The sequence below is a fragment of the Equus przewalskii genome, chromosome 4 (assembly GCF_037783145.1).
Source record: "Equus przewalskii isolate Varuska chromosome 4, EquPr2, whole genome shotgun sequence".
Lineage (NCBI taxonomy): Eukaryota > Metazoa > Chordata > Mammalia > Perissodactyla > Equidae > Equus > Equus przewalskii.
In genome coordinates this window covers 20,205,188-20,220,770 of record NC_091834.1, presented here as the reverse complement: position 1 = coordinate 20,220,770, position 15,583 = coordinate 20,205,188, and the positions used below count along the sequence as shown (strand labels likewise).

The 15,583-nt window shown below is 44.4% G+C and overlaps 1 protein-coding gene across 29 annotated transcripts in view; it reads right to left on the bottom strand.

Annotated features, from left to right (window-relative positions):
- Positions 1 to 4,381: 4,381 nt before the first annotated feature.
- The window catches only part of IKZF1 (IKAROS family zinc finger 1), a 97,199-nt gene continuing 85,997 nt past the window's right edge, over positions 4,382 to 15,583 (bottom strand). For 21 of the 29 annotated variants that reach the window (XM_070615583.1, XM_070615586.1, XM_070615582.1 and 18 more), the window contains one exon: positions 4,382 to 8,860. In XM_070615583.1, coding sequence (XP_070471684.1) covers positions 8,151 to 8,860 — 710 coding nt within the window. In that variant the 3' untranslated portion in view covers positions 4,382 to 8,150. The remainder of the gene's footprint in view (positions 8,861 to 15,583) is intronic. The other 8 variants (XM_070615589.1, XM_070615581.1, XM_008531904.2 and 5 more) reach the window with 1 other exon arrangement.

Below are 15,583 nucleotides of genomic sequence, written 5' to 3'. Positions count from 1 at the left end.
CCCAGGAGGAGGTGTGGGGCTGGCTCCTTGAGCAGGAAGGGGATGAGCAGCCAGCTCCCCAGGGACACCCACTGGGCCCAGAAAGGGCGGCCGCAGGAGACAGAGCTCAAGGGAGGTTGGCCTTGTTCCTGTCCTTGGCCTTGCCAAAAAGCAGAAAAAGCAGAGGGGCATCACATTGAGGTTTTTACCTTCCTCCCTAGGAAAATACAGCCCGGAACTTGGCATTTTTGAAGCATCAGGTCCAAGCTGAGGTCTGGGGCCATGGTGCATTGAGTTCCCCATTTCTTCTCTGCCAGCTTCTCTCTCGAGGCCCCAACCCACCTCCACTCAGCACCTCTGGCACCTACTTGCCACCCCTCTGCGGAGTCACTCCCTGAACGTCATTGTGAGCATCCTAGACTCAGCCAGTGGCTTCTCAGCCCCTCCCCATTTCATCTGCTTTATTGGTCCTGTTTATGGCCTCTCTTTTTGTGTAGAGAAGATCTAGGATGCTGTCCTCAACTGGGTTTCCTTCTGTCTGGACCAATCGCTTCTTTTCCTCTGCTGTCTCCCACCCTCTCTCCTCGCTCTCCTTAGGTACCTTCATGTTTCTATCACAGCTTCCCTGTCAGTTATCCATGTGGTGATGACTCTCAAATCTATGACCTTGCTCCAAAGCTGACCTGTTCTCCTCATCCAATTGCTTCAATTAAACAAAATCAAGCTCACTCTTCAAACCCTTGGCACTATCTTTTCCTATTAACAGCTCAATAGGATCTGAGACTTGGGTAAACTCCTCATTCTCTCTCTAATGCGTAATTGATTTAATCCTCTTAAAGAGATGATTATGCAGCATATATTTATTGAGCACCTTCTTAGTCCATTTGCACTGCTATAACAAAACACCAGAGACTGGGTGGCTTATAAACAACAGACATGTATTTCTCACAGTTCTGGAAGCCAGAAGTCTAAGATTAGGGTCAGGTGAAGGCCCTATTCAGGGTCACAGATTTCTTGCTGTGTCCTGGCATGGTGGAAGGGACAAGGGAGCTCTCTGGGGTCTCTTTTAACTCTATTCATGAGGGCTGCACCCTCATGACCTAACCACCTCCCGAAGGCCCACCTCCTGACACTCAGGGTTAGGATTTCCATTCATGAATGCTGGGGGGACACAGACACTCAAACCATAGCAAGCAACTACATGAGCAAATTCATGGAGCTTGCGTTCTAGTGGCAGAGATGCAAGCCCTCTGCTCTTTGCTTCCCTCTGATCTCGACTTCTCTCCAGTTTCAGCACCACTGCACAGGTTAAATCTGTATCTCCCTGCCAGGGCTCCTGCTGGGTCCCTCCATGCCTCTCCCTTGCCTTCATGGTATCAATCACTCTCTCCTCCAGGCTTCCAGCTGCTTCCTACCACCTGCTGACTCACTTATTCTCACTCCTCTGGATGCAGGAACTTAGCATGCTTCTGTTTGCTCTCCTGGGATCTGCTGCCTGCAGGGTAGGGGCTTCTGGTCCCCTCTCCCCCATCTTGCAGGGCAGGGGCTTTGCTGTTTTAGGGGGTGCCTGAGCTGAAGTGCTGCCTGTGTCCAGGCAAGCAAGTCTGTCTAGTTCAGGGTGATGGTTGGCAAGCCACTGTGCTATGTCCTCTAACCTAGGTAGGTTTCATGGGTAACATAGCTAGCATTTTGGTTCCCACTCTCTGATTCTCTTGTTTATATCTGAGTTGTTTCAAATTCAAGAGGGGAAGAGAGAGAGATTATTAATTGTTCCTCCTCCCATGCGCACACACAAAAAGTGTGGGCTGGAGAAAAGAGTTAAGGCTGCAACTGCCTCAAGGAGGAAGAGGACTAGAGTCTGCTTAGTCCAGTTTGGGGGAGCTGGTCCCACACGTGGTGGTGGACTCCATGGACGTCCAGCTCCAGAATGGTCAGGAGTGGGTCTCTGGAAATTGCATTTTTAGCAGCCACCCAGGTAATTCTGAGCTTTATTTGAGAATCAAGGTCATGCGGGATCATTGGAAGCATTGGCACCTAAGGAAGCCTGGAGTGGGGGAGGGCGTCTCGAGGTAGCCTAGAGCTGGGAACTGAGAATTTGGGTTAATGGCAGGAGAGACCAATGAGAGGACAGGAGCCTGGGCTGCTGATGCAGAATTCTTATTCTAAGGGCCAAGGGAATCCATTTTCTCCTCCTTAGAGGTAGTGAGGGGTGTGTTATTTTGGGAAAGGTAAAGAGAGATGCTGTGTGTAGGCAGCAGCAACATTTTGGCCCCACTCCTGTAGGGGAGCTGTGCTGCCAGATGCTGCTCTGGGTTCTCATGCAGAGAAAGGCCAGAGAGGTTCACACGGATGCCCTGGGCTTCAGAGGACACAGAGCTCCTATGCTGAGAACTTCCCTGAGTCTTACCAATTGCTCAGTTCCTTGAGTGTCCCATTTGTGACTACTTATGTGTTGGAGTGGGGAGGCCAAACAAAAAAAAGGCGACTTTTGGAAACAGCCATGGAGATTCTGTTCCTTAAGAGTCCACATGTTTTTGAAGAGAATGCAAGAAGGTTTCATCAAGGAGTCACAAAACCTCCAAGATGCTTTATTTTGACAGAAAATATGACCAATTAATTGGAAATGGGATCAGGAATCTTTGAGCCCCTAATCTTGATCTTTAGCACCCCAAATTTCACACTAACATTTAAAATATAGTGCGACTTTTAAATTTACAGCACTCATCAGGAAGAGAGGTGAAATGCATGAGGGCAGATGTTTCCAGTGGAAATGATAAAATGCACGCAGGCAAGCTCTGGGGCTGCCCCAGGGGGACACAACAGAGATAGAGAGTCCAGGGTGCTCAGAGGCTGCTCCAGGTGTGCTGGGAATAATGGCAGACCCACAGCATTGTGTCCACTCAGTTCCCACTTTGTCCTCCAAGCCTGCCACCTGGCTCTTCTCACCTTGGTAGGTCCTACCCGGAATCTGGTGCTGTCCTCCTGGGGCCACCAGGCAGACCATTCCTGACTCCTCCCACTCCCAAGTGTGCATGTGAACTGCTGTGGTCCTCACGGTCACCCCACAAAGGGGGCACTCCCTCCAGATCAGCCTCCCCAGAGTGGGCCCCATCACTTGGCCACGTTAAGTGGATGCACTTCGACCCACTAAGAGTTTGCAGGGGACAAGAGAAAGGTAAATGGACACTAAAGGTTTACAGTGTCAAAAGGCTATGATGAGAATAATCATTCTTATGACAACTTAAAATAAAAGGTAGTGAGAACCAAGAAATGGAGTCTATCATGCTACCGGTGGCTCTTGAAATCAAGATCTGAAACCTTGCCCTTCCCCAGTCACCACATCCAGGACGAGCACTCCTGTGTGCTCAACTAGGGCTGGGAAGGCTTGCAAGTGATTAGTGCAAGCAACTCCTTTATCACAATTCCTTCAATGCATGTTTATTAAGCTTCATAAGAAATTGAGCTGCAAGCACATTCCTCCTCACTCTCACCATCAAACCCCAACCCTACTGAGTCACTTTTCCCCTTAGTTTGAGCCCAGGTTATCTCTAAGCGAATGTAGATATTTTTTATTTTTTGGACCTGTGATCACTGAGAAATAACAAGGCACAGCTGTAACCAATTTTCAAATGGGTGTATCATCACATGTATCTATCCCACCAGCATGCTCGTTCAGTGAGGTCACCTAAGGAGGCAGAAAACTTCCTCGAAAGAAGCTGCCTTGGGCAACGATATTTTTGAAAGGCCCCCCTTGGGAACTGATGCCAGGGGTGATGTGAAACAGTACAATCTGCTTATTTCATTAGAGTTTCACCTCATTTGGATCAAATGTTGTACTATGTGAACTTGGTCACCTCATCTTATTTATTAGATCTGAACCCACATGATGTTTGGCTATTTCTCCTAAAGGGACAGAGGATTTTACACATAGAGTGTTAGCAGTAACTCAGTTCTGTACAGAGCTGAGATGAGCCTTCCAGCATTGCCCAGCCCTGGCCTAAGTGAGCAGCTTTGCAGGGTGAGGACCATGAGAGGTGGCCACTGTGGTTAGTCACTGTCTTCTGGGCTCCCCCAGCTGTGGGCCTGGTACTCGGGGAATTATGCGGTGAGCTGTGAAGAGCCAGAAATGTATTTCTTGTTGCCCACTGCCTCCACCCACCCTTAAATCCACACTTTGAAGTCAAAGACTGAGACTTAGTACCCTGAGTCCAGCACTGCTTGGACAGGAGGCAGTCAGTCTGCTGAACTGAACTGCTGTGCTGGAAACATCGTATGCCTACGATCACAAATGATTCTCAACTCAGGCCACACCAGCTCAAGGCCCGCCACTGCCTTCTCTGAGTGGCGGAGTCCCAAGGGCCTTGTCTCATAGTCGTGTGGACTTCGTGCAATGGGGCAGACAGAGGATTTGGTGCGTTTATTTGTTCTATCACTACAGAAGGAGCATTTCAAAATGTGTACAAAAGGACTCTATTCCTCCAGGGGTATACCCCTTGTTCACAGCTAAGCAGAAATGATTTAACATCATCATAGAGGCAGACTGGAAATACAACTGCATTTTCTCATTTACAACATGTATTTGCCAGAATAGCAGTTAAAGACCTAAAGCTGCATTGGATACAAATAAATTGGACCTTAACAATCACCACACACAACATTGTAAAAAAGTGTATTAGAAAGTATTGGAAACAATATTGCATATTAACATCTGGTTACACGTGTTCACAGTGAATGCTATCGCACCAACGGCATATGTGCTTCTTTTTTCTGATGCCTGTACATCTTAAATAAGTCTGATTTTGGTTCATTTTAAAGTAAAAAAAAAACCCGCATTGAACTGAATGAGAGATATCTGGATTTTAAGTAGAGTTGAACCTTCATTATTGCCAGAACTTAAGAAGTGCAGGATAGAGAAATACATTTGCTTCATGACTTGTCTACATAAGTCCATTTCATCTTGCTTTTGTTTTGGCAAGAATATGACACTATAAGAGTCACAAAGTAATCAAAGCAAAACATGAAAAAGCACAAAAATAGGAAGAAAAAAACCCCAATCTGACATCTCCATAACAGGTAGCTCTCTTTCTCAACGAAGATTCTAAGATCCCATTACATGGTTGATCCTAAACTGGAAGTGAAACATGCTGGTATCTGAAGCGAGTGGTACTGGGACACACCCTTTGGAGATAAAGCAATGATAATGCAATTCTTTTTAGTGACTCTTCAATGAGGACCAGCCCGAGCTCTAAGGTACATGTTACAGCAGGGACCTGGGTGAGGGGCAGGTGTCCAGAATTTTCAAGTAGACGGAAGCTGGGCGACAGGGGCGGGGCAGGAACGCTACATAGCAATTTCTCATTGTGATCAACATATCAACCTGCTCCTAGTGACCCTCCTTTCTCTGATCTTTATTTTAAACACATGGAGAGCACATGAAGCCTAGGGACACTTCAGTACACAGTGGTTCCCAAGACACACACTCACGCCATCAAGCAACAGAACAAACCACAGAACAAAAAGGTGGGAGGTCATGCAAAATCCTACTTTTACCAGGTAGAAGAAAAACAGTAACAGCTTTTGGTGCAGAATATGGCCAGCTTTCAGACATAATTTAATTACTTGTTGACACTATATGAAACTTCCTTTAAATACAATAGTCTCAAAGAAAAATGGTGTTACAATACAAAACCACAACAAAAAGTGTGTAAATAGACAATTATCTTTGCTATAAAAGGCAGTAAGAAGAAGGGGAAAGCATTTTAGAAAAGAATTCCTGCAGCCACTATTTACAATTCTGGGTTAAATTTTGTTTGAAGCCATGGGGAGAAATAACTCCTTTCAACCAGTTGACTGTGGGATGGATGGAAAACAACACAGCAGGTGCAATTGGCCAGCAAACTGGAACTCTAAGAAGTCTTTCACCTTGAATATGTACATTCGGATGAGGTGTATCTTTCTCTGTAATTGCATACTGAACTACAGCTGTCAACAGACCAGCTCCTCTATCTGTTCCTTTATTCAGTGCATCAGTGTGCCACAGTCTAAATTATTACCATTTCGTTTATTTCCAGTTCCAAAATCACAGACCGTTTTGTAAGCAAAGAAATCCATGACTCAAGAATGATATCTTTGTGGACTCCATCCTTTCAACAAAACTGAAATGCACATGAGAAGGTATGTTTCTGAAGACTGAAGGGGGATAATTCATTTATAGAATTTATAATGACTCCAAAGGAACAGGAGTCAGGCTCCAGACTGATGACTAGGATAATGCTTCCAGTGTTTTCATCTTTGGAAGACTTCCTAGACATCTGATTGGCTTAGAATTCATTTAGAGCAGTGATTCTCAGCTGGGGGCGATCTGCTCCCCAGGGGACATTTGGCAACATCTGGAGAAATTTTTAGTTGTCAATTGGGAGTGCTAATGGCATTTGTTGGGTAGCGAGCAGGGATCCTCCTAAATATCCTACAATACATAGGAGAATCCCCCACAACAAAGAATGATCCAGCCCCAAATGTCAACAGCACTGAGACTAAGAACCCTGGATTTAGATTAAATTTGGAGGTGTACAGTTGTTCTTCTGTTTCTTCATGTTCCCCGTGGGACAGTTTTGGTGAAGACAAGTACTGTAAACAATTGAAATTGTATGCTCTTCCTTCTCTAGGTGGTTGAGATGAATGTCCTTAATGACAGGGTTAGTCTTGAGGGAGACCCTTCCTGATTTGGACTAGAATCCCCAGACACCTCAGTGGGGCCTCAGAGAGCATTCCACGTCTTAGCATGGATGGGAAGGGCTCTCCCCTCCAGTGTCACTGGCCTCTTTCCTGTCAGACCTCGTGGTCTAGGCACAAGACTGCCCTGACCTTCCAATCCCCTAGGGAGAAAGGGCGTAGGGCCATGCAAACTATTTATGTGTGAGCACACAGCTGCTTTGTCCTTATGGGAGAGAGTTTGAGATTGCTTGAAAGTTTAGTTTCAAACAGGTAGGTTCCGTGTGTTAGCAATGTCTGCTGCGCTTCACTTGTCATATTTCCTTGATCTGAAAATTAGTGGTCATTCTGAATCCTTCTTTCACAGGTTTTAAAACAACAATAATATACAGTGATGTCAGGTAAAGAAATTTACCAACAGTAAGATATCCAGGCCTGTACCTACAAACAAAATGTGTGCTTAGTTCAAATGAGGTCTAGCATGGGTCTTCTGTAGGAAAACAGGCTTCTGGTCATAGGTAGAACCAGCCGGGGAAGGAATAAGTATCCAAAGAAATGAGTGTGGAAGTTGGTTAATAAAGCTTTGGTTTCTGAGGAATTTTACCGTTTGAGAGGTTCAAAAGAAATCATGGTCCAGATTTCAGGACTGGTGTTAAAAATGTAGTGATAGACTCATGGGGCCATTAAAGGCACGGGGATGACAAAGCAGAGCCCAATGGTCTCCAGAGGTGCATTCATTCCACCTGACAACAAGCCCAGAAGGCGGAGCAGTCCTCTGAGCAACATCGTAGAAGTATGGAAATCAAGAATGAATCTAAAAGGCTCTCCCTTCCCCTTCCCCTTGCCCAGGGAGCCCAATAGTCACAACTTCTCCCCGATAATTTATTTTCCTGCAGAATATGACTTAGGACAATCCCTTCTTTTGACAATTGCCGCCTTTCAGCCCTAGGTGCACGCACAATTTGCAGGGCCTGCTGTGCTGGGGCACTTCCCAGGTCTGCTCACCGGCAGTGCTCACCAGGACAGCCACACTTCAGGGGCTGCACCCACTGCTTCTGGGGCCTTGGAAACCATATCAAGCATGTGATTCTTGTGCTTAGCATGGGAACTAGCTCCTTCCTTCCCAGGTTTTGGCCTGTTTTTATAAAATTCTCTCTGAAAACGACCAATTGTTTGGAGGAGGGGAATTCCAGGAAGCCACAGGTGGGGGCTTTCAGCCGGCAGTCTAGGAGAACATCCAACAACACAGCAGTTTGGGGGCTCCAATTCTAACCCTGTATCTAACAATAAAAATCTCTTTGTTTTCAAAAGCAAATCAAATCCCAACCAACTTAGAAAAACAAAACAAAACACCACCAGGAATCAAAGCTCAATGGTCTTGTCCAGTCTGTGCTGCTGCCAGAAGGGAAGGCAGTGGCTCTGTACTCCCTTCGTTGTGGGGTCCACGCAGCAGAGGAGGTTTAGCTCATGTGGAAGCGGTGCTCCCCCCGTGTGATGTGGGATGAGAATTCGTACCTGTCCTGGCTGTGGTAGCCGCACATGTTGCACTCAAAAGGATCACGGAAGCCGTGGCAACCCATGTGGATGGTGTACATGACGTGGTCCAGGAAGAGCACCCTGCAGTGTTCGCACTTGTACACCTTCATCTGCTCCCCGCTCGTGCCGATCACCCGGAAGGCGTCCTGGGAGCTCTCGGAGGCTGCCCTCAGCACGTCGTAGGCAGGGTGCTCCTCCTTGATGGACAGACCATTGCGGGCATGGGGGTTGATGTGGTTGGTCAGGTAGATGAGGCTACCCCGCTGCTCCTCGGTATTGCTCTCGGTGTCTGTGGAGTCTTGGCAGCTGTTGCTCGGGGACGCCTCCCTCTCGGAGGACACTGACTTGGCCTTGGAGAGCAGCAGTAGATTCTCCACGGCGCTGTCCTGGGCAGAGTGGTTGGACCGCGCAGGGCCCTCAGGGTGGGGCTTGTGGAGCTGGTATATAGGGCTGATGACTGGGCCTACCTCGGAGCTGCCCGGGGGTGTCTGCACCAGGGGGCGCAGTGACTCGGCCCCCAGGTAGCTGATGGCGTTATTGATGGCTTGGTCCATCACATGGGTCTGCATCATCTCATTCTCCTTCTCATAGCTGGCACTGCTGTCATAGGGCATGTCCGACAGGCACTTGTCCCCTGTGGGAAGTGGGTGAAAGTCAGTGAGGCCCAGATTTCCTAACTGTGTGGCAGCAACAGCTGAACTCTACACCCAGGCGGGGCACCCAACCTTGCGGTGTGCGTAGACATGCAATATGAACACCTCCCAAATAGAGCAGGGTGAGCTATCTCTGCCCTGTGGGCACAGAGCACAGGGATCTGCCTGGGGTTGGCATTTAAAGAAATCTTGTTGGACAAATTAACAAATGAACAGTTGAACCAAAGACAAGTGTGTCAATTTAAACAGCAAACATTCAAATGGACTAAACCAATACTTGCCTTTTACTATGGATGGTATACTTAAACATTATTATATTTAATTTAAGATTAATATTTAAATGATGTATTTTCAATATGGTGTTCTAAGTATTTTAAAATAACTGGTCAATTTATCATAAATTTATTTAATTAAAATACATAATTATATGATTATTCACAATAATGTGCAATATATTTATTTAAAATAATATTATGTGACATTTTAAATTCATAACGTTAATGCTCTAGAATAAAACAATCAAAATATATACCTATATATTCTTTAAAATAAAACGATATCATTCTCATCAATAACACAAAGCTGGCTCTGACTTGTGGTGAGAGTTAAGAGGATATTCAGACTTAACATCTCCACATGCTCCTGCGCCTTGAATTCCACTTGCCTGCCAGTCGCTGGCAGCACTGGAGCCGCACGCTACAGAGAAATGTGGTGGGAAGATGGTGGCAAACCTAGGGAGCTACAGGGAGAAGGTGTGCCATTCACGTGTTCTTTCAAAAAATTAGTGAGCATGAGTGATGCCCAAGGAATTACTGCCAAGGACTCGTCAGCAATCGAGCTTTGCCTCAAGAGACTTACGATCTAATATCACAGTTGTTAGGACCAGACAAGCTCGCTTCCCCAGGAAAGGTGAAATCTGAGACCAGAGCTGGCTTCTTGTAATTAGCTTTTGAGTAAACATTTCCATTAAGAAATAAAAAATGAATTTCCTTGAAGATTCACTTTCTTGACATATTGGTTATAAGTTCAGTATGAAACGATGGCTTAACTAGCAGATTTGTTAATAAACTCTTCGCACTCTTATTGTCAGGGCTATTGATTTACTTTCCTTTCAGTGGTGGTTAATTAAGAAGTCAAACACATGAGGCCATCCACAGGCATGTCTAAACTGTCTACATTTTTCCATCACTCTGTTCCTTTCCTTCCTCGAACACATGCTCATCGACTGTCTACCATGGACCAGACAGGAGGGATAGAGAGGTGAGTAAGTAAAAATGGGCCCCATCCTCTTCAGCACACAGCTAAAAGGGAGACAGAAATTGAAGCAGGCTCACACAAACAGGGCATCCCAGTCTGAGAAGCCCTAAGAAGACAAAGGAAGGCTCGCTTCAAGTGTCATATGGCTTCTGACCTAGGAAGAGTCAGTCAGGTGCATGGGGTTTTGTGTCCTGGCTCTGGGAGCAGCAAGAGGAAATCAAGGGGAGGAGCCTGGAGACGGTTGTCTAGTGAAGGTGGTGGGGCCAGAGTCCGGGTGGGGTGGGGCAGGGGCAGCATCAGGTCGGTAGGCAGGGCTAGACCAAGCTGAGGCTTTGTCCAAAGGGAAGTGGAGGCTACTGAAGGATGTGAAGGAAGGAAGTGCCCTGCTCAGTCACTGTGGGGAGAACAGATTGGGGAGGGGCAAAAGTAAGGAATTACTTTCAGGCTGTCCGGAATCAAGGTTTTGGCTGATGGCAGCTGGTCAGAGCGGTGGCAGGAGGATCCCCACGCTCTACGCTGACACCTGACATGGAGCTCTGCTAGTTCTTAGCAACAGAAGGATAAACTACTCTGTAGTTCATAAACTTACTAAGGGTCCTTTTTTTAAAAAAAATCTGCGACCATTGATAATTGCCCAGGAATATGCCCCATCCTAGTATAAAGTATCTTCAGTCTCATTTCATGCTTTGTAATGGATATTTATCACTTAACGGCCTGGCTTCCACTCATTCTAATCTACTGGTAGTCAGGAGTGGCACATGCCCTGATGATGGTATAGCGTGATCCCTGCACCGCAGAAAGAACACTTGCTGGTGGCCAGTCATACCCTCTGCAGAAACGCAGCAGAGTGCAATCTCTATGCAAGCTGGGCGGCAGGGATCACAGAAGTGGTGTTTCTCCATTAAGAGTTAGACGAAGTAATTGGACAGCATTACAGAAACCACATCACTTTTTCCTGTTTTTGTGTTGAGGTGCTAAATGTCTTGTTACGCTAACCTCAGAGCAGAATGAATCCATTCTGGCCTGTACCTCAGCCTATCCCTCTACCAAACCTAATCTAGCAAGGAGAGAGGGGGAGGGGATTTTGTAGCCAATTCTGATAAATATAAAAGTGCTTAGAGCCCCACCCAAAATTGTGCTTTCCTACCTAATCACCCTGTTTCTCCCCAAAGTCATGGTTCTGTGGTTGTGGTTTCCCAAGCAATCACTGAAGTCTGTTGTTTTTAAAGTTGGTATCAACAACAAATGGACGTAGGAAAAAAACAACATATATTTCAGATTACCGTGGTATATTGAAACTACCCACAGAATTTCTCTTCCCTAATACTCCAAAAAGTGAGAAAAATAAAAACCCACAAAATTCACTTTGGCAATCAGCTACAGAAAGTAACATATTCTAATGACCTACATATTTAAAAACGTCAAGGAGCAAGGAAAGATAATTCTAGAATGAGATATATGGCAAAGCCTGGCTGCTGATCTCAGCCACCAAAAACATTAAGTATAAATCAACAAAATCCTTAGCAGTTTCCCTAATATCCTCATATCTGTAGAGAATCAATTCAAATAGGTGTCTTTTTCCACTTCTGATCAAAAAGCAGTTGGAAACTCTGCTAGCAAGAACCAGGTGACACTAGACAAGTGAGCGGTGAGGCTGGCTTCCTTGACAGGAGTGAAGTCGCAATGCTGTCCACTGAGGGGAAACGGCCCAACATCCCCGAGTATTCCTTTGTGTGCTGGGACACTCCCCAACCAGTGCAGTGATAACTGGTGTAGGGCATTGAAGCAAATCGCAGAATGAGGGAGGAGAGCAGAGAGAAAGTCTTTTAACAAAGACTGCACTTTGCCTCACCTGAACTCCTCCCTTCCCATCCTTGGCATTCTTTCAGGATTTAGAGAAGTCAATAGCTCTCACAGGAAAAAAAATGTCTCAGATATAGTGGAAAGAATGTTGAAATGTCAATCAAGCTATATCAGCCCAAGTAGAATAAGCAAGATGAAGAGAAATGTCGTGGTTACTGTGAAAATATTTTCTAGCAATACAATGGAAGAAAGGAAGTAAAACACAGACCAATGAGCCCATCCTAGTATGAAAGCTTAATTTAAGAGAGAGAGGAGATGTCTCATAATGGCTTTGTGACATGGACTCAATAAAAAAAAAATACTGAAAGACAGCATGCTAAGACAACAGAATGAGAAGAAAGAGATTTCAAAGCTCAGGAAACACAATGAGGTCCACAGCAGTATTATTACAGAATTAATATATGGATTAGAGGCAGCAAGTAGTATAACAGAAACTACCAAAAATGGAATTACTGACACAGAGGAAAAACAGAAGATAATAACAGTGAATAAACGTGAAAAAGAGAAAAAAAACCAACTTAAAGAAATGTTAACAGATATGGAAGACAAATTATCCAAAATTGGGACACCTGGTATCCCTGACTAGAGATCACAGTAGACAGAATAAAAGATGAATACACAAAAAAGAGAAATCATCAGAGATAAAGGCAAAAAAAGGGAATCCCCAGATTAACATGGCAGGGAATTTTTATTCAGAATGCAAAACCTCAAGACGCATCCTAGTTAGGGTATTTGAGGCTAAGCTCAGACAAAGAACTCTTCCAGCATTCAAAGAGAAAACGGAAGTCTGGCCATCAGTCCTCATGGCAAGATCTAACCGGTTCTCAGTGGGAGAACAAGAGTGACCCCACCCCACACACACACCTTCAAGATGCTCCTCAAGTAGAAAGGGCCACAGGCAGATACCTCAAACACAGACAACTGTGGAAACAGAGCACCACAGAACCTTCCTGAAAGAAGCTGCTTGGATGTAAAGGCCAATTTGTGGAGAGACTACTCAAAACAAATAGAAATAGTACTAAAAGGACTGGGTCTATGTTGAATCTATTTAAATATAGAGTTAATAATTAATAGTTAAGCTATATATATAATAATTAATAGCTAAGCTAGGATTAGAGAATAGAATGTGAATATTATGAAGCTGGACAATGTAAAAATAATAATGAACAATAATAATAATTAAAAATAATATAAAAGAGCATTTGGAAGTGGCATATGTCTTTATTTTTCAAACCAGTGAATCAGCAGATACTGCCTAAATAGAAACAAATGAATTAAAAAATGACTTGAAGGTCCGAATGTTTTTCATAATGTATCTACTTAATCTTGGAAAATCTTAGAAAAATCCTTTAAAAAATAATAGTTTTCTGCGAGAAAATATTTACTTGAAGATAAGCCAGCCCTCCAGTTTTTGTTGGTTCTTGTCCACCTCTTAAATTTAAGACATGTAAATATGATACTTTCATTTGAAGTAGCATCTATAATATGATAGAATCTTATAGAAGTATTTCTTTCACATGTATCTATCCATGTATTCATCATCCTATCCACTCACACACATGTGAATAGAAAGATATTTAGAATGATGCTCAGCTACTCTTAATATTGGTAATTTCTGGATGTCGGGTTTTGAGGTGATTTAAAAATAGTCATTTTTGCATTAAAATTCTTTATAGTAACCACATGTCATTTTAATAATACAACAGTTTTTTCTTGAAAAAGAAGAAAATATACCAAGATAATTATAATGGGTAGCAGAAATATTGATCATTGTAATTTTCCTCTTCTATTTCCTGTTCCCTATTTTAAAAATTTTCTCATTACAATCAACAAACAGACTAAAAACAACAACTGGTAGTGCTATGTAATAGTATCCCTTTTCTGATGGGCTTCATCGATCCTGATGAGCTGTATCTGATTATTCTCAGAAGAGGAGATCTTTGATGATATAATGGTGAGGAATGTTGCTAGCAAATACTTATTTACAATTATGCCAAAGATAAATTAAAAAACTGTAAATCACAGATCACATATCAATTAAGCAAAAATATGTGCCATTCGGAGCAATATTCACCATGAAAATAATATCATCTTACATTTTTAAGGTGCTTTCTAGTATCCAGAGCACTGCCACACCCATCATCCCATTTGATCCTCAGAATAGCAATGGGAAGGAGGCAGGGTGGGAGGCATCACACTCATTTCGCAGCTGGGGATGCTGAGTCCAGTGATATACTCAAGGTCACCAGCCAGTCATAGCTGGAGCTGGACCCTGAACCCAGGTCTCTTAAATGCAAACCTGCAGCTCTTTCAACTCCACCACTATTAGGCCAGTACATATGATGATAGCTGCATTCCTACCACTCTGTCTGAATTTATATAAAGGGTAAACTCAACATCTAGAGGTTAAGAGGGACCTTAGAGATCCACTTCCTTTTTTATTTTCGAGATAGAGAAACTGTGATGAGTTAGGAGTGGTTGATTGAAATCCCATCAAACTGAAGTGAGGGGAGTCATTATTCCTCAGGGCAAGGAGAGGCATTATTCTGGAGAGGAACTGCCAATCACCAGGTTCTAGGTAAACACCTAGCGGATACAGAGCCGCTTCAGGCTTCGGAGCCCTTCTTGCCAAATTCTACTCTGCCATCCTCGTCCAACTGTTCCCAATACACTTCTCCTGTGTACTCCACTTCTCCCCAGGAGACTGCTTTTTCATCTTAGGTTTGCTTAATCAGAGCTGGTTTTCTTTCCATTTTTTTTTTTTTTTTTTTTTTTAACATGGAAGCATCTAAATCTCAAGACAATTAAATTGTGGTCTCACCTGAGGTGGCCAAGGTAGTTTCACAGAGTCTCATTTGGTTTGAAGTTTCTAAAAGCTAAAAGGGGCTGCACATGTTCATTTTCAAAGCCCTTGGCATTCTCCAGTTTGCCAGCCTGAAGGAAGAAGTCACGCCCAGCTGCCCACGGTCAGTGACCCATAGCAATCCCTGAATACACTTGCTGCTCTGTCTCTGCTCCATCTCTCTGAGCTCTCTCTCCCCATCACACATTGCCTGTCAGGGAGGAGCCTGGATGAGTGCTACCTTCTCACCTCAGCCCGCTGTGACTGAAATCCCACCACCAACAGCCTACCCTCTGCACCTGACTCATTCCTACTCTGTTCAGGAAATGGAAGGTCTCCCTTGCTCTCACCATCTAAAAGCTCACATTTATGTGGGCAACTCCCCACATGGTGTCTCTAGGCAGTGGTTTGCAAAAGTTTTTTTTAACTAAATCCTTCCTTCCCCCACCCCTCCCAACCCTCAACCTATGACAAACTTCTATTTAAAACCTGATCAAATGGAGTCTATTTTCAGTGCGAGAGGGAAGCTGGAGCCCCAAGAACTTGGCCTCTGCATTGTCCTCCTGTCCTTTCCTGTAGGACAGCAGGCATCCTCTGGAACCCCAGGCTTCATTAACCATTAACTCCATTCTACATTCATCTTTTCTCTCAACACTCATTTCTCAGGCTCCCATGTGGCATCTACATCAGGAAGTCCTTGAAACTTAGCAGATCAAAACCAGAACTCTATCTTTTTCCAGAA